The sequence below is a fragment of the Palaemon carinicauda genome, chromosome 7 (genome assembly GCF_036898095.1).
Source record: "Palaemon carinicauda isolate YSFRI2023 chromosome 7, ASM3689809v2, whole genome shotgun sequence".
Classification (NCBI taxonomy): Eukaryota; Metazoa; Arthropoda; class Malacostraca; order Decapoda; family Palaemonidae; genus Palaemon; species Palaemon carinicauda.
Window position 1 is genome coordinate 158,086,551 of NC_090731.1, and position 20,000 is coordinate 158,106,550.

Below are 20,000 nucleotides of genomic sequence, written 5' to 3' on the forward strand. Positions count from 1 at the left end.
TTTAGTTATCCTATCTGTTTTCGTGTACGCGTCTGAATTAACAATACACCTAGACCGTGGATTTAACATAATAGCGAGACCACCTACAATAATATTAACATATCTGGTAGCATTAACGAATTTATATTGATGTTTATGGTAAAGAAATAAATCTTTGTATTAATAGGTTGTTTTTTTTTAAAGCTTCTAGTTATCCTGTCTGTTTTCGTGTGCGCGTCTGAATTAACAATACACCTAGACCGTGGATTTAACATAATAGCGAGACCACGTATACATAACACAGCTTTGTAACTGCTTTTATGCTCTACTGATCTACTCAAACGTCTCTTAAAAGTAGCAACAGTAATCCTTCAAACGACAGGAATCCGGATACAATCCTATTCAGAGACAAATCCGTTATGGCAATATACGGGTTTATAGGATTACAGCGCGTAGTCGTAGTGTTGCGTCAAGGAGGCTAACCTCCTTGGCTCCTTGTCCTGCGTAACAATTAGGTTTTCTGTTCGAGTTATTGGGGTTTAAACATTCATTGGGGGCTTACAGGACCTCTCCAAGAGTTATTGGGGTTTAAACCTTCATTGGGGGCTTACAGGACCTCTCCAAGAGTTATTGGGGTTTACAGGGGGTTACAGGACCTCTCCAAGAGTTATTGGGGTTTACAGGGGGTTACAGGACCTCTCCAAGAGTTATTGGGGTTTACAGGGGGTTACAGGACCTCTCCAAGAGTTATTGGGGTTTACAGGGGGTTACAAGACCTCTCCAAGATGCTGCGTGTTGAACCGGAAAAGGTTGAAAGGATTTTTTTGCTCAACCGACATTTGAGAATGATGGTGGAAACCCCTCTTGTGCCACTGATTCATCCAAGACCTAGTCCTACTCTCTCTCTCTCTCTCTCTCTCTCTCTCTCTCTCTCTCTCTCTCTCTCTCTCTCTCTCTCTCTCTCTCAACCAGTTCTGAGAGTTAGGTAATCTCTTTCACTGAGACCAGACTCAGCTTCTCGTTTTCTCCGAGTTGGGACGTCTATGATATATGATATCTTCCGTCCGGGATTGTCATATACAACTTCCTCTTCCTTTCTGCGCTGCTTATAGACTTATGAGACATGAATGCTGTATTTAGTTGTTATATGCTTTTTTTTTGTACTAAGTTGTAATCTTCCTAAATTAGAAAAAAAGAAAACATTGAAAATTATGACCATGTTTTGACTAACAAAATTCATACATTCTTTAGGCAAAGATTTTTAATTACTATGCTAGTTTTCCATGTACAAAATTAATTACAACCTGAAAGATTAATAAAATATAAATCATTTATGTAATTATAATGTAATTGCAGAGAAATAGGATGAAGGCTTTCACGTTTATGGAAGTTGAATTGCTATGAGTAAGAGATATCTTGGGAAAGTAAATTTTCTTGGCTATTCGTATTTTCTTATTTTTTTCTATTATTATCCGAATAAATTAAATAAAGCAATTGCATGAGGACGGAAAATAGAAACAATAACCCAGTAAAGTAGATAATTATCGAGGGTTCTGATAATATATACATACATGATTAATATACGCAAAGAAAATGTAGGCCTACACCTCCATAAGGGAGAAAAGCGTTCTCGTATACCAGTGTGCGTGTGTATGTGTGTGTGTGTGTGTGTGTGTGTGGTGTGTGTGTGTAGAGAGAGAAAGTAGGATTTTTACTATAGAAGTCATGTTGTGGTAACCACTAAAATTTCTAACGGGGTGTGAAAAAATGCTACCGAAGGTAGAAGCCCATGTAGGCCTAAGGCAGAAGATTCTATTCACTCTCCTATGTGAGTGTTTCTCCTAAACGCTCGTTCTTAGCATCTCAATTCCTTGGGAAGTCCAGAATGTATAAAGTCCAGCCCACATTTTAGCCTTTAGGAAACCGGTGTAGTATTTTCCATTACTATTTGTCCATTCATCGGTCTACATATTCTATTGAATCGCACGGAAATAAGATCAAACCCCTGGACGTCATGGGAATAGCTTTTCAATACAAACAGAAGGACATTCTAAAAGTCTTGAACGAACAAATTCAATGCAACAGGGAAAGACCCCGCATACGAAGTCCAAGAATTTGTGACGTCACTCGGTATCAGCCAGGGTTGCCAGGTTTTCCAAATGAGAAAAAGCTAACTTCTAATCAACCACAGCTTTAAAAGGCCAACCTATTATTAGAAAAAAGGCCAAAAAATACAGTATTTAAAGCCCACTTTTTTCATAATGTTACTAAAGGCCAACCAATTTCAAAAAGGCCAAACTTGAGGTTTTTTGGCCTGAAAAAAAGGCCAATCTGGCAACCCTGAAGCAGACTATATATACTGAGAGCGAAGCCATCTGCAATCAGAGTTCTCTCAACCTTGCACCAGCAAGGTCCCTCGCCTACGACTTTTAAAAACGAGAACGGTGCTTATTGCCGTGCATTTAAGTTTATTAGAGAAACAAGTGAGAGCGTTCCGAGTGATTTTAAAAAAAACAGCCGATTGTGCCCAGGAAGAGAAAGCAGTGCATATTTTTTTCTTGCTTTTAGACAGTGTAACAAGCAGTATCCTAGGCCTATGTCCACCACCAAAGCCGAAAGCATGACTCGACCGGAATGGCGACGAGAAGATGGTAAGTGTAGGCCTATTTTATCAGTTTTTGATTAGTTTTTTTGAGGTTAATGGATTAAATATGGGTTATTTGATTTAATGGGCGTGCCTCATACGATCTGTGGAGGAGAAATTGAGGTTACCGACTCCTCTTCAAGGTGTGATGGAGAACATTTCCGGTAGCCTCGGTCAGATGCCCCAAAACCTTGGCAGAAAATGAACTCTGAGATAGGATTCCACTTGCTGCTAACCATTATTTCTAAACCGGGGTTATTTTGTTTTAATTCTTAGATCTCATTTCTTCCTGATGAAACTGTGTTAGTATATAATTTATGTTAGTGGGACTAATCTCTATTACTGGGCTGTGAAATCGAATGAAAAGTAGTTTTAGAAATATAGGCTTAGTTTATTTTCTTATCTTTTTTACTTTTTGGGTTAATTCATAGAGAGTAAAGGCAATAGGATCTTCTTGATTTATTGCACTGTTTTCAATCATTTTCTGTTAGAATATATATATATATATATATATATATATATATATATATATATATATATATATATATATATATATATATATATATATATATATATATATATATATATATATATATAAATAGATGTTGCCCTGCAAATACTAAGTTAAAAGTAGGTCTATCCGAAATGTGTATAATAGAACACAAAAATTCTAAGGTATCTAATCATACCTTTATAGATTTAACTCGTTACTGTGTAAGATTATAAAATTAAAACTTTAGAAAACATTTGTCCACCAATTGATCATAAAAGTAAAGGTTTCATATTTCATCAAAGAATGGAGTAATACAGGACGAAACTTTAAACCGAGTTTACAACTTGAATCTTGAGATGTTTATCTTACGATGTAAATATTAGTAGTAGCTTCCGAATATCTCTTGTGTCTTGTCTCTCTCTCTCTCTCTCTCCTCTCTCTCTCTCTCTCTCTCTCTCTCTCTCTCTCTCTCTCTCTCTCTCTCTCTCTCTCCAGACGTATACACATACATACACACATACATATACACACACATATATATATACATATACATTATATATATATATATATATATATATATATATATATATATATATATATATATATATATATATATGTGTGTGTGTGTGTGTGTGTGTGTGTGTGTGTGTGTGTGTGTGTGTGTGTGTGTGTGTTGTTTGGATTAAGTTAAAATGCTATGCCATGTCTAGAACGTAAAACCACACTAGATTTATCCCACACATGATTTATACCACACAGGTCACGTACTCATGCATGATAAAGCAATGAGGTAACGCATGTTTGCCACACACACACACACACACACACACACACACACACACACACACACACACACACACACACATTCGTTTCGAGAGCCAACACCTCCAGCCATTTTTGGTGTCCTCGGATGATGCTAGCGATAGAGATCTCGTTATAAACTTAGTTTTTTTTTTGTTTGTAAACGAGTTGAAGAAAAGACAGTTGCATGTCTTTATTTGTTTTGAAATTGACTACATATTTTCATTTATATTTAAAATGATCAACTTTATTTTCGTTCCATAAACAGAGAATTGTTAATACGTTTACTAATCAATTCATTTTATAAAGAGAGAAAATTTTTAATGTTTACCTATTAATTCATTTTATAAACAGAGAATTCTTAATATATTTACGAATCAATTCATTATATAAGCAGAGAGAATTGTTTATACGTTTACAAATCAATTCATTCTATAAACAGAGAGAATTGTTAATATATTTACAAATCAATTCTTTTTATAAACAGAGAATTCTTAATATATTTACAAATCAATTCATTCTATAAACAGAGAAATGTTAATATATTTACAGTTCAACTATCTCATATAATTGAGGATAGTAATTATGAATAACACGTTATTCATTCAATAAAAATAATAAAAATCGAAATTAAAATGGCTCTAATGAAAAGAGCTAAGAATGAAGATAAATATTTAATCTGAGAGGCGACGAGTATTTCACGGCCATAAACACGAAGGCAAAACTTGTCCTACGACTTTTATATAACCTTGAAACAGCGGTTCAATAAGGCGGAGCTATGTGGATCTATTTGTTTTTGGGCGTATTCATGTAATAGCCTGATTTATTCGCCAGTCATTCTTGCCATTACAATTATTCTAAAAATAGTTTTAATAGTTCAAAACTAATTGTTGATTATTTTACCAATAAAATTTTATTAGCTCAAAGCTAAGTCATAATTTATGAGACTAGAAATCGATAAGAAAATGAAAAATCGTTAGATTTATGCTTCTGCAGGCAATCCATAGACCAGAATTCCGGATTTTTATCATAATTTATAAGATTAGAAATCGTTAAATAAAATATGAAAAATCATACGCTAGATTTATGCTGTGTGTGCAAATAGTCAATGGACAAGAATTTTGATTTATCACAAAGTTTAATAGTAAATCTCCCACTGTTCTTTAGTTTCCGAAAACCAGTTTCTTGGTTATCAATAGCTCAGGCCGAATTTATATGCAGCAGATGTGCTTCTCATGTCCCCCAATTGCCTCTATTGTATCCTGGAGACCTTAAAGGATAAATCCTTTGATTCGCTAACCCCTGCTGTGTTGTACACAAAATTTCGCTGCATCTTGGTGTCTTATTCGGCCCAGGTTTAGTCCTAGTACTAGGTATTTCTTCTCGGATTTTAGATATAAACAAGAGAGAGAGAGAGAGAGAGAGAGAGAGAGAGAGAGAGAGAGAGAGAGAGAGAGAGAGAGAGAGAGAGAGAGAGTGTGTCCACAAATGTCGCGTCCTGGTGTCTCATTCGTCCCAGGTTTAGTCCTAGTACTAGATATTTCTCATCGGATTTTAGATATAAACAAGATTGAGAGAGAGAGAGAGAGAGAGAGAGAGAGAGAGAGAGAGGAGAGAGAGAGAGAGAGAGAGAGAGAGAGAGAGAGAGTCCAGAAATTTAGCGTCCTGGGGTGTCTCATTCGCCCCAGGTTTAGTCCTAGTACTAGATATTTCTTCTCTGCTTTTAGATATAGACGAGAGAGAGAGAGAGAGAGAGAGAGAGAGAGAGAGAGAGAGAGAGAGAGAGTCCAGAAATTTCGCGTCCTGGGGGTGTCTCATTCGGCCCAGGTTTAGTCCTAGTACTAGATATTTCTCATTGGATTTTAGATATAAACGAGAGAGAGAGAGAGAGAGAGAGAGAGAGGAGAGAGAGAGAGAGAGAGAGAGAGAGGAGAGAGAGAGAGAGAGACCTAAACAATTACATGTTGAAGCGCAACGATGGTATGACCGATAGTTGTGTTAATGATTCCAACGAATAGGGAGATGAAACGAACTGTGTTCCAGTGTGTAGATTTGTTATTGGCTTGCCCACCGCTTCCCAGAAGAGCTCTAGGAAAAGGGGGGTTAGTGTGTGTGTGTGTGTGTGTATGTGAGAATGGGAGTTGGTATGAGGTGATGTGCAGAAAGCTCATTTCGCTGCTTCTTGGTATTGTTATGTCCAAAAAGGATGCTGGGGGTTTCAAGGGGTTTAAAATGGTTATCACCAAGTGTGATTGATTGATAGTTTCAGGGAGGCTGTGCTATGGCATGGACGTGGACTGTTAAGTTCCTTTCGTGTTAATTTCACTGGTTAGTTTAGGAAGCATTAGTTCTGAAGGCTCTACCAACTTCTTTTATTTAATTTCTGCCATTATTATTATTATTATTATTATTATTATTATTATTACTACTACTACTACTACTACTACTACTACTACTACTACAAGCTAAGGTACAACCCTAGATGGAAAAGCAAGGTGCTATAAGCCCAATGGCTCCAATAGGGAAAAATAACCCAATGAGCAAATGAAAAGGTGAATAAACAAACTACAAGAGAAGTAATGAACAATCACAATAAAATATTAGAACGGTAACACCATTAAATTAGATTTTTAATTTATAAACAAATTTCATTCTTCCAAAGTCTATTCGGGAGATAAAGAAATTTGGTTAATGTTTTTCGATAAAACGCAATAAGATATTTAGATATTTTTTTCTAATATTTGCTAATGTGTCCCCTAATCTCTTCCAGAAGGTCCAGGCGACACGAAACTCGTTTTTGGAGTCGCCGGCATCATCCTAGCGGCTTCTTTTCTCTTCATGAGGTCTCCCGTCACAGAAACTCAACTTCCACAAGCCCAGATGCTAACCACTACTGGTGAGTTGATCGTCCATCTTTTATTTCACGTCACGAAACGTAATCTTTCTTGAAGCAATGAAAAAGGACGATAATGATTCTCAGTCCTCTGTTGTATGCATTTATGTTGCAAGCAATGTGTGCCATATTGCAAAGAAATCTGTAAGAATTTTCAAATTATTCACTGCCATATTGCAAAGAAATCTGTCAGAATTTTCAAATAATTCACTGTCATATTGCAAAGATTTCTGTAAGAATTTTCAAATAATTCACTCATATTGCAAAGAAATCTGTACGAATTTTCAAATAATTCACCCTCATATTGCAAAGAATTCTGTAAGAATTTTCAAATAATTCACTCATATTGCAAAGAAATCTGTACGAATTTTCAAATAATTCACCCTCATATTGCAAATAAATCTGTAAGAATATTCAAATAATTCACTTATATTGCAAAGAAATCTGTAAGAATTTTCAAATAATTCACTGTCATATTGCAAAGAAACCTGTAAGACTTTTCAAATGATTTACTATCATACTGCAAAGAAATCTGTAAATAATTCACTGTCACATTGCAAAGAAATCTGTAAGATTTCTCAAATAATTCACTCCCATATTGCAAAGAAATCTGTAAGATTTTTTCACGTCATTCATCAATTCATTTCAGATTATGACCCCTGCTGCGGATACCCATGCCAAAATCAGGGCATTTGCATGGCCTGGCCTGGAAACAACTACACATGTGACTGTACTGGAACGGGGTACTATGGGGACAACTGCGAAATACGTAAGTGCCAAAATAAGAACATTTATTGACTTACCGAACCATGCTGTCATATCTTTTGAAAGAAAATTGTATTGTATTAATGATTGTCGTATTTACATTTGTTTCTCTATCTTCCATACAGCTACGTGGACAGCCTGGTTAGTGAAGAAAATCAAGCCTGACCCAGAGGGTCTTCACAACTTCCTCACATCCAACGGCTGGCTATGGGCCATTCTGAACAGGATCCCATTCATTCACAAGCGCCTGATGACATACGTGTATTTATGTAAGTAATGTCAAGTTAAACTGTTATGAAATTATTACTTCTGTGATTATACGATCATGTACTTCAAAATTATCTATAATATTGAGTGATCTATAAAACGTATTCATTTGAATTTTCTACCTTTCAACAGCCCGTGGCGATATGGTCGACTCTCCACCCACTTATGAAAGTGATCACAGCTATATCACTCTTAATGCCTATTTCAACGAAAGTTATTACGCTCGTGCCCTCCCACCCGTACCTGAACACTGCCCAACGCCTATGGGTGACAAAGGTGAGTTTACATAGGTTAATCATATTATATATAACGAATCAAGAGAATCTTGCACTCAAGAATGCTGATCTTTAGTTTCAATTTTTAAAGCTGATGAAGAGTAGGAGTGACAAATTTACATGTGTTCAAAATGAACAAATCTAACTTGTTTGTTTAATTTTCCAGGATTCAAGGAACTTCCAGAAGTTGACCTTCTGATCAAGAAAGTCTTCTTGAGGAGAGAATTCATCCCAGAACCCCACGATACCAACGTCCTCTTCCAGTATTATGCTCAGCACTTCACTCACCAGTTCTTCAGAACTGACCTGAAGAAAGGACCCCAGCTCACCAAAGGCACTGGTGGTGTAAGTATTACATTTTTTTAGCCTTTACCTTTAGATTATTTGAGCCAATTTATTCATATTAGGATACCAGCAAGATTAAATGAGTTATTTATGATTTTTTACTTGTTTCCATTTGACAATCTGATAACAATCAAATGTTCTTCTATTCCAGGTTGATGTTTCCAACATTTATGGATTGACTGAAAATGATCGCCAGGCTTTGAGGTCCAGGGTCAATGGAAAGCTTCTTACTCAGGTGAGCTTTTAGTCTTTAAAGACCTTAACATCACTTCAGTTTAGGAGGACTTTGTGTCACATATCTCAGATGTCAATACATATTTGTATGTTATCTAGGTAATACATTATGAAATACTTTGTTCTTCGTGTATCAATGTTTAAAGTACTAACATTTTTCACATTCATTTATAGGTAATTAATGGAGAGGAGTTCCCACCCTACCTGAAGGATGTTCCTGACATCACTATGGACTACCCACCTAATGTCCCTATTCCAGAAAATGGCAAATTCGCCCTTGGACATCCTTTCTTTGCCCTCCTTCCTGGACTCTTTGTAAGTATCTCATTTGTTTAGAAATCCAGTTATTCAATGGAATAAACCTATCAACAAATGTAAAATGACACTTTGAAATTATTTAACCAGGGCAAATTTTGTTATTTCTTCCTAGTGCTAATGAAACCATTCTCTTTCACAGGCCTATGCAACCATCTGGGTACGTGAACACAACAGGGTCTGCGATGAGCTCTTGAAGGTTCACCCTGACTGGAGCGATGAACAGCTATACCACACAGCTCGTCTCATTATAGTTGGCGAAGTCATCAAGATCACTATTGAGGATTACGTCCAGCATCTGAGCCAGTACAAGCTGAGACTCTCCTTCGAACCAGATCTCGTCCATGGAACTAGATTCCAGTACCACAACAGAATCCATGTTGAATTTAACCACCTCTACCACTGGCATCCACTTATTCCAGATACACTTGAGGTACGTTTATAAAACGGTCTCTAGGCAATGCTAAATGTGGTATTTTTAAATACAATGATGAAATGTACCTTTAATTTTTGTAGTTCATTCATACGTTTTACTCACCGAATCATCATTTCTTTGTCTGCAGGTCAATGGAACCAACTACGGTATCATGGATATGGCTTATAATACTCTACCAATTTTCAAACATGGTCTTGATGAGTTCATCCACTCTATGGTCAACAGCCGTGCTGGCGCGGTAAGTTTATCAAGCCTAACGTTATTCCATTTAATGCATGATCTGTGAAATATTTTTCGTTTACAATCTGCAACTCCAATGATGTTTATTCAAAATAACTATATTGATTACATTTTATACTGAATAAATACTTATATTTATTTTATTTTTCAACAGTTGACAAACCGCAACCATGCCCACGTACTTTACCCAGTGCTGAAGAATGTCATTGAAAGTGGACGAAAACTGAGGTTCCAGAGCATCAATGCTTACAGGAGGAGATTTAGTCTTCGTCCCTTCACAAGCTTTGAAGACCTAACTGGAGAAAAGGAACTAGCTGCAGATTTGGAGGAAATGTATGGAGACATTGAAGCTGTGGAATACTATGTTGGTAAGTCTTCCATTCCCTTCTTAGTGATATCTCCTGGATTTTTTCCTTTCTGAAGATGCTATCTGTATAGTGATTAGTTTTCTATATGAAATTTACTTCTTATGATTGGATTCTTACATATAAATATAGATTTAACTTAGCTTCCTTTGAGTAAAGGTAAATTGTTTTGTTAGTTAAATGCCAATTGTAACTAAATCTTGTAAGACAATGTGTCTCAAACATTAAAATGTATCTCTTGATATCTTCCAGGTCTACTAGCCGAGCGCCCAGGTCCTTCAATCACACCTCTGACAATGGTGAACATCGGAGGTCCTTGGAGTGTCAAAGGTCTCATTGCTAACCCCATCTGCAGCCCCAGGTACTGGAAGCCTTCCACCTTCGGAGGCGAAGAGGGCATGAACATCATCAAGACAGCCTCGCTGGAAAAGCTCTTCTGCCTCAACATGAAAACTGGATGCAAGAACATCGCCTTCAAAGTTCCTGAAGGCACGGCGTAGGATTAACTCACGTCGTGGGACTTCATAAAAGGATCCCCATTTTATTTATTACTCAAACTATTTCCCATTTTGTGAGAGTGTTTTATTTTGTAAAGTAACAGAAATTTATTTATTTTATGGATTTTTTTTAGCAAGTGCTCTCACAAGGCGAATAGATTCATTTCTATTGAGGGGAATATTTTCGAGAGCAAGCAATCTTTTTTAGTTGACCTAGAAGTGCTTGCAAAAACAGGCTGTGCTTAGCTTATAAGGTGACAATCTCATTTCCGGATTTTATTTATTTTCAATTTGTTATTTAAGATGCGCTGACGTAATCTCAGGTTAATCTATAAGAGGAGATTAAGTTGGGTCTCATAATATTAGAAAAAGTTCTTCACCAGAGAAAGTTCTTCACCATTGTTGCAAGAAATACCTACTGGCTTATTATGTTCTTTACATTGCAAGTAAAGTTAGCATCATTTACATAGGCTTCTGTATCAACATTGACGCGTTGCATCCCTATACATGACAGTATAGGCAGTGACAGTGCGTTCTCTGTACACCTATTGATGACGTAGTCGCTTCATTGAAGAATTTCCAATATTTGTTCCTATTCGTCTTTAGGATTTATTTATTATATATATTTTTCGCTGTAGGATCGAAGCATAATTGCATCCCCAGTCTATAGAATCTTTTTAATCGTTTGCTAAGAATCTCATAATTGATACTAGTCATTTACTGTCTTACAGTAAGGATCAATAGTGATTTTGGGGTAATGGATATTCAGGGTTAGATTATTGTTGATAGGATTTCCATAAAAGCAGGACTTTTTTTGTAAAAACTCTCTTCGTAGGATATTTGTTGCTTATTCTAAAACAAGGATTTCAGTTCGTCATTTTTTCACTGATGAAAATCGTGTTATAAAATCGTGATTAAAACTTCAGTTCGTCATTTACTCTGATGAAAATCGTAAGAGATGAAATCTTGATTAAAACTTCCATCCTCCATTTTCTCACTGATGAAAATCGCGAGAAAATCGGGATTAAAAACTTCAGTTCGCCATATTCTCATTGATGAAAATCACGAGATATAATATCGGGATTAAAACTTCAGTTCCCCATTTTCCCACTGGTGAAAATCGTGATATAAAATCGGGATTAAAACTTCAGTTTGCCTATTTCTCATTGATGAAAATAATGATAAAATCGTGATTAAAACTTCAGTTCGCCATTTTCTCAGTGAGGAAAGTCGTGAGAGATGAAATCAGGATTAAAACTTAAATGTTATATCTGAGTTACCAAGGGCATTTTCAATGAAACCAAGGGTTATATTGTCTTGTATATATTGACAGTTTATATTTATGTTACCATTTTTTTGTACATAGGATATACGTTTGCCATTATTGAAGAGATTCCGCAAATATTTTTATACATTGCATTGTGATTGTTAATGAGACCAACACTTTTTTTTTAAATAAACAAATGAATTATATATGATTTTGTGTTATTTTTCCCTTTTGGAGTTGAAGAGGAAAATGAATCCAAAGAATATAAAATAAAAGCAATGTAGATATTAATTTTTTTCATTTATAAAGATATTTTTATATGAAATATACCTTTTAATTGTTGTTGTTCTTAAATTATTTATTTTTTGTTGTTAGTTAATTCTATTATTTCCTTGTTTCCTTTCCTCACATGGCTATTTGCCCTGTTGGAGTCTCTGGGCTTATAGCATCTTGCTCTTCCAAACTGGGTTGTGGCTTGTCAAGTAATAATAATAATGATAATTTCCTTTACCTACTCAAACACTAAATAGTCTGGTCTATTCTTTACACATTCTCCTCTTTCGTCATACACCTGACAACACTAAGATAACCCAATATTTCTTCTTCAATCAAGCGGTTAACGACTGCACTATAATTGTTCAGTGGCTACTTTCCTCTTGGTAAGAGTAGAAGTGACTCTGGCTATGGTAAGCAAATCATCTAGGAGAATGATACTCCAAGATCAAACCATTGTTCTCTTGCCTTGGGTTGTCCCATAACCTCTGTACCATGGTCTTTCACTGTCTTAGGTTAGAGTTTTCTTGCTTGACCGTACACTCAGACGCACTATCTGTTTCCTTATTTGCTTTCCTCACTAGGCTATTTTTCCGGTTGGAGCCCTTGGGCTTATAGCATCCTGTTTTTCCAACTAGGGTTGTTGCTTAGCTAGTGATAACAATAACAATTAATTCATTGGAACCTTTGGGCTTATAGCACCCTGCTCTTCTCGGAAAAGTTTCCTAACAGCTGATTGGTCGGAAGTAATTTTGTCCGACCTTGACCGGGGCCGGAATACCAGTCCAGCAGATTGTCAGGTAGGGACGTTTCCAATATGCTACCACAAAGCTTTGAATCAAATTTACGTTTTATCCTGTTTAAAGTTTAAAGGCCACTCATGAATGGCAGGGGGCAAGGGACAGTGACATTCCACTATCCAGCAGGACAATGCCTTAGAGACTGATCATACACACATATGATCGGCGCCCAAGGCCCCTCTCCACCTAACCTACAACCAAGGAGGGCCAGGCAATGGCTGCCGATGACTCGGTAGATAGACCTATAGGCTCCCCCAAGGCCCCCATCCCTAGCTCACAGGAATGGTGAGGTTGGAGCGACCAAAGAAACTAACGAGTTTGAGCGGAACTCGAACCCCAGTCTAGCGATCACCAGTCAGGGAGGTTACCACATCGGTCACCATATATTACGCGAATGAAGTAATCTGAAGCTAAATTAAAACTATATTAATAGTAATCTTTTAGGCGTTTATTCAATCGAAGAGTTCGTAAACTATCATTATTATCATTACTAGCTAAGCTACAACCCTAGTTGGAAAAGCAGGATACTATAAGGCCAGGGGCTCAAACAGGGAAAATAGCAACAAGATAAAATAAATATCTCCTATATAAACTATAAAAACTTTAACAAAATAAGAGGAAGAGAAATAAGATAGAATAGTGTGCCCGAGCTCAAACTCAAGACAGTGGAAGACCTTGGTACAGAGGCTATGGCACTATCCAAGATAAGAGAATAATGGTTTGATTTTGGAGTGTCCTTCTCCTAGAAGAGCTTCTTACCATAGCTAAAGAGTCTCATCTACCTTTATAAAGAGAAAAGTGGACACTGAACAATTACAGTGCAGTAAGCAGAATTGTTTGGTAATCTGTGTTGTCAGGTGTATGAGGACAGAAGAGGATGGGTAAGGAATAGGCCAGACTATTCGGTGTATGTGTTAGGCAAAGGGAAAATTAACCGTATCCGGAGAGAAGGATCCAATGTACTACTTGTCCTTGTGTTAAGGTTACCCAAGGGAGCTGTTTTTCATACAAGCAAAACTCATCAGTGAAAGCACAAATAAAATATTTTTATGCCAAAAATATGTAACCTGTTGACTCATCTAAAACTAACATAGATCACAGTGAGGAGATGGACAAAACAGGAAAAATCTCGTCTATCATACGTTAAATCCCTTACTCACTGCAACTAGCAGTTTTTCCTTGCAGATGACAAGGAAAAGCTGCTAGTTGTATAAAGTTAGGATTCATAGAATTCAAGGAAAAATTGCTTCCATTCTCTGGGAGGTACATTACTGAACACAACTTTCCTATGTGTGTACATACAGTAGAATGATTTCAAACGCACAATATTCAGTGTCAAAGCAGAAATGTACTACACATACTGTACATATATCAAAGGCCGTAGAAGGCCGCACTTGATGGTCCAGAAGGCCATATGCGGCCTTAAGGCCTCAGGTTCCCCATACCTCCGAGAGTCCTACTAAAATAGACGATCTGTAATAGCGAAAATCAGCATGTTTAAAAGACACTGATGCTCTATAGGGCAATGTCACTGTCCCTTGCCCTTACCATTCATGAACGGCCTTTAAACCTTGCAAAGCAATATTAAAGGTTAAAGGTGTCTGGTTTCAGTTCCAGTTCCAACAGAATAGATGATCACCAGAACGTCAGCCGGTCAAGCCCAACCACAGCAGTTTCCTCCCCAGTTAAACATCTTAAACTCACGGTCCTGGGCGGGGATCGATCTGCTGCCAAGCGAATGCTAGGCGAACACGTTACCACTGTACTAGCCAGATTTTTGCAAATGTAAAACATGAATTACTTTTGTGTCGAGATCTGAATAACTATCGAAATCTACGAGAAATTACATTATGTGGAAACATGCTGACGTAAGTCTCTTTTTATAGTTCATATATGAAAAATCTGTTTTAATGTTGTTACTGTTCTAAAGATATTTTATTTTGAATGTTCATTACTTCCCATATAATCTATTTATTCCTTTATTTCCTTTCCTCACTGGGCAATTTTTCCTTGTTGGAGCCCTTCTGCTTATAGCATCATGCTTCTCCGACTAATGTTGTAGTTTGGCTAATAATAATAATAATAATAACAATAATAATTATGACAATATTAATAATAATAATAATAATAATAATAATAATGATAATAATAATAACAACAACATTAATAATAATAATAATAATAATAATAATAATAATTATTATTATTATTATTATTATTATTATTATTATTATTATCACAAAAATAAGCTAAAAGGTTTATCTAAAGACCATTAATTTCGTGTGATTAAAAAAAACCCACAGATGGCGTTGCGAAATATTTGTAAATATTTATGACGTGTGTTTGTAAACGTCAGATAATGCTATGCAGTTGGAGCTCATTAGTAATAAAAGCATTATAAACGAATCTCTCTCTCTCTCTCTCTCTCTCTCTCTCTCTCTCTCTCTCTCTGAACGGGAAACAATAATCTAGTATTATATAAATTTTTCCAATACATTATAGCTGCTGTATTTGAGAAAATTGAACAGATTAAGGAAAAATGTAGAGGAAAGTTACGAATAAAACTATTATAATCTCTCTCTCTCTCTCTCTCTCTCTCTCTCTCTCTCTCTCTCTCGCAACAGGAAACTAAAGTCTATTATGATATAAATTCTTCCAATAACACATAGCTATATGAGAAAATGGAACACACTAATGAAAAAAATGTGAAGGAAAATTACTAATAAAAGCATTATAAGCGAATGTCTCTCTCTCTCTCTCTCTCTCTCTCTCTCTCTCTCTCTCTCTCTGCAACAGGAAACTAAAATCTATTATGATATAAATTCTTCCAATAATACATAACTATATGAGAAAATGGAACGCAATAATGAAAAAAAAATGTAAAGGAAAATTACTGATAAAAGCATTATAAGCGAATTTCTCTCTCTCTCTCCCTCTCTCTCTCTCTCTCTCTCTCTCTCTCTCTCTCTCTCTCTCTCTCTCTCTCTCTCTCTCTCTCTCTCTCGCAACAGGAAACTAAAATATACTATCATATAAATTCTTCCTGATCCCAAAACTCTAATCAATGAATGATGTTTGCATATTCAAGACAGAAAAACCGGACGTTTCACAAGAATACAAATGACAGCATCTGGCTTATATCAGGACCCGAAAAGCGTGAAGAACATCACGATATTTCAGAATAACTCGAAACTGAAGGGATTTTTTCGTGAATACCGCTTGGCTGGTTAAAGAAGAAGGGCAGTCTGGTATCCCCAGTTATTTCCCAAGTTTAAAAGCCCAGTGGATGTTGGGTCTTTGCAGCTTCTAATTTTGGATGTACCGTCAGTCAGTTTCCTGGAAGAGCTTTGGCTAGAGAAAAAAAAAGGGGAGGTCGAAGCGAAGTTCTTGTGGGAGATTATGCAGAGACACGGTCTGTAGTTATTATTGATCTCTTCTGTATAATAAAGAGCAAGTGTCTGGCTATATATATATATATATATATATACAGTATGTATGTATATATATATGTATATATATATATATATATATACATACTGTATATATATATATATATATATATATATATATATATATATATACATACTGTATATATATATATATATATATATATATATACAGTATATATATATATATATATGTATTCATATATATGTATATATATATATTATATATATGTATATATATACTACATATATATATATAGATATATATATATATATATATATGTATATATATAAACACAGTATATGTATATATATATATATATATATATACAGTATGTACATATATATATATATATGTATATATATATATATATACATATATGTAGTATATATATATATATATATATATATATATATATACATATACTGTGTTTATATATATACATATATATATATATATATATATATATGTAGTATATATATATATATATATATATATATATATATATATATATATATATATATATATATATATATATATATATATTTTACAGTCACGCTCTGCGCCATTGACAGACATACAACTACTCGATATATGCATTTCTTTCCGGCCACGCTAAACGGCATTGGCAGACATATAACTATGTACTGTTGGCCTACCCAGTCTCTCCTCCTCTCTCGCGTAGAAGAGAGAATGAGTAGGGTATAGGGGGGAGGGGGGCTGGACAATGAGTAGTCATACCCTGGTGAGAGTAGGTACCCTGAGAGCTACACACAGAAACCACAATTTCCCACAAATTGCCAAACTGCCGTGTTGTAGTTAGAAAATGGTAAGAGGGTGGGAAGTGTTGATTCTGTGTATGCTGTGTGTACATATCAATCTAAATATTTAGTCGTAATTTTTTACGTTTCGTGGAATAAGACCAGAGAGAGAGAGAGAGAGAAAGAGAGAGAGAGATCTAACATTTGAATTATCTTAAGAGATGTATTTTTATAAATACCTTGAAGGCACATGAACGTGTTTGAGTCAGGATGTGTATGTTTTGTTTAGAGAGAGAGAGAGAGAGATGTCTAGTTCTTTCTCACCCTTGCATATTTCCAAACCATATGATTCAGAGGAAGAGGGTGTGTGTGCTTGTCCGTCCTCATGTCGGAAATGGCTTTTCTATGCAGCGGTAGTAGGTTCTTGAAACTAAGTGGGGCATGATACACCACCTTGTATTCTTGTACTTGAAAAACATTCCTGGTTCTCCGTGATGTTCCCATGGGAAAGAGAAAGTTTTTTTATGTTGCTTGGATTTTTTCTACCAAAAGAAAGACATCGTTGATGTTAGGTAATGTTTCTCTTGAAATAAATATTTCAACTAGTTGGTCTTTTGCAAAAGAAACTGCAACTAGCTCATCTGTTGCAAAATAAACTGTAACTAGCTCATTTGTTGCAAAAGAAACTGTAACTAGCTACTTTGTTACAAAAGAAACTGCAACTAACTCATTTGTTGCAAAAGAAACTGCAACTAATTTATCTGTTTCAAAAGAAACTGCAACTAGTTTATCTGTTGCAAAAAACTGCAGCTAGCTTATCTGTTGCTAAAGAAACTGCAACTAGTCCATCTCTTGCATAGGAAACTACAATTAGCTCATCTATTGCAAAGGAGACTACAAATAGCTCATCTGTTTCAAAAGAAACTGCAACTAGTTTATCTGTTTCAAAAGAAACTGTTACTAACTCATCTGTTTCAAAAGAAACAACTAGCTCATCACACAGTTCTATAAGACGAAATCTGCTCTTGGAAAAGACAGACGAATCATCTGATACCAGATGGTTACTTCAGATCATTTCTTCTTAACCTTAAGAAGGTGGACTTTAGGAATACTTTTTGAACCTCTCCGCACCTTGGCCACACCTGGCCACCCCCGGTGGGCCACATGAAACATAAAAGACCCAGCAGGTGAACCGCTCTCCACAAAGCAGGGCTTTCATGAAAAGATCTTTGGCAATTTCCTTCTGATGGTCTGAACAGCGTCTGGGCTGCCTCTCTTGCAATATGGTTTACGTTGAATCTTTTTAAATTATTCTTTTCTTTTCGTCCATATTTTCAATTTCCTTTATCATTTTTCTTTGGAAGGTCCAGCCAGTTCTAATGTTAAGTATTTACGTATCGTAAAGCACTAAATTAAGGATCACTAGAAGCTATTCGTATATTACTTTTGGCCTTATTAGAGAGAGAGAGAGAGAGAGAGAGAGAGAGAGAGAGAGAGAGAGAGAGAGAGAGAGAGAGAGAGAGAGAAGGGGTTGGAAATAGTTACATCGTAAAAAGTTATGATATAAAAGTAAGGAGATATAAAAAAAGATATGCCTTTATTTCAAAAGTTCTCATCATTATGGGATGAAATTAACAGTTTAGTATGGCAATTAGTATCATTTTTCTTAGCATTCCTTATTTTGTTCTCTATAATTCGTATGAAAGTAAATAGATTATTATTATCATTATTATTATTATTATTATTACCTGCTAAGCTACAACCTGGTTGGAAAAGCAGGAAACTATAAGCCCAGGGTCTCCAACAGGGAAAATAGCCCAGTGAGGAATGGAAACAGGAAAAACTAAAATTTTTAAGAATAGTAGCATTAAAATAAATATATCCTATATAAACTATAAAAACTTTAACAAAACAAGAGGAAGAGAAACAAGACAGAACAGCGTGCCCGAGTGTTCCCTTAAGCCGGAGAACTCTACAACAAGACATGGAAGACCATGGTACAGAGGCTACGGAACTATCCAAGACTAGAGAACAATGGTTTGTCTTTTGAGTGTCCATCTACTAAAAGAACTGCTTAGTATAGCTAAGTCTCTCTCTCTCTCTCTCTTACCAAGTTGAAAGTAGCCACTGAAAACTTATAGTGTAGTGGTTAATCCCTTGAGTGAAGAAGAATTTCTCAGTCTTAGTGTTAATCTTAATGTTCTCAGGTGTACGATGAAAGAGGTGAACGTGTAAAGAATATAATTACTTTCTATATACAGTATATCATTAGATTAGGAAACTAATAAACACTACTGAATTTTCAGAATTTATATTCATAGCATAAATTATATGTCATGCGTTACAAGTCTGTATTTCAATCTCGATTAGATCAAGTCGAATATAAATAAATCTAAGGATATATAAATAACCGGTAATTCAAATCAAATAGTGTCGCCTTGATTTCCATACATCCTGGGAAGAGTCAAGGAAGGGCCACAATATGGCAAAATTTAATATTTTTATATAATAATTTTACTCAAACGGGGAGAAAAAAGATGATCATGAAAATTATTAGAATAATAATTATATTCCTATAGTCTCTTGTTTTATAGAAACAAATTTGATAATACCAAGGAGCTGGAGTAGGTCTACATCGCTAGTAGCTCTGAGAGTTTAGCCTAATCCTCTGGTTGCAACTGGTTGCCACTTTGACCTAAATTTTACATAGAGCGATTCTGATTGAACAGATGCAGGCAGTCAGACCAAAAGGATTCTAGGAAAAGCTATAATAACAATCTACTCTTGATTTGACAAGATTCAATCTTATTTGCTTGATATTCTAAGCTGAATAGTTCAAGAGACTCCCACTGAACAGATGCAGATCAGCCACGCCAAAGTATTTTATTTGAAGCTACGACCAT

At 35.6% G+C, this 20,000-nt stretch overlaps 2 protein-coding genes across 2 annotated transcripts in view; one reads left to right on the plus strand and one right to left on the minus strand.

The window, feature by feature from the left end:
- Nucleotides 1-2,351: 2,351 nt before the first annotated feature.
- LOC137644098 (prostaglandin G/H synthase 2-like) lies at nt 2,352-11,449 on the plus strand. Its single transcript, XM_068377047.1, has 12 exons — nt 2,352-2,630; nt 6,688-6,813; nt 7,460-7,579; nt 7,701-7,844; nt 7,975-8,118; nt 8,284-8,462; nt 8,614-8,697; nt 8,871-9,011; nt 9,154-9,444; nt 9,575-9,685; nt 9,842-10,055; nt 10,305-11,449. The coding sequence occupies exons 1-12, from the start codon at nt 2,576-2,578 to the stop codon at nt 10,550-10,552; spliced, it is 1,857 nt and encodes a 618-aa protein (XP_068233148.1). The 5' UTR covers nt 2,352-2,575; the 3' UTR covers nt 10,553-11,449.
- A 7,992-nt stretch (nt 11,450-19,441) lies between these two features.
- The window catches only part of LOC137644602 (uncharacterized), a 15,244-nt gene continuing 14,685 nt past the window's right edge, over nt 19,442-20,000 (minus strand). The window contains exon 6 of the mRNA XM_068377557.1: nt 19,442-20,000. This exon is cut by the window's right edge and continues 770 nt beyond it. The gene's annotated coding sequence lies outside the window, so the exon portion shown is untranslated.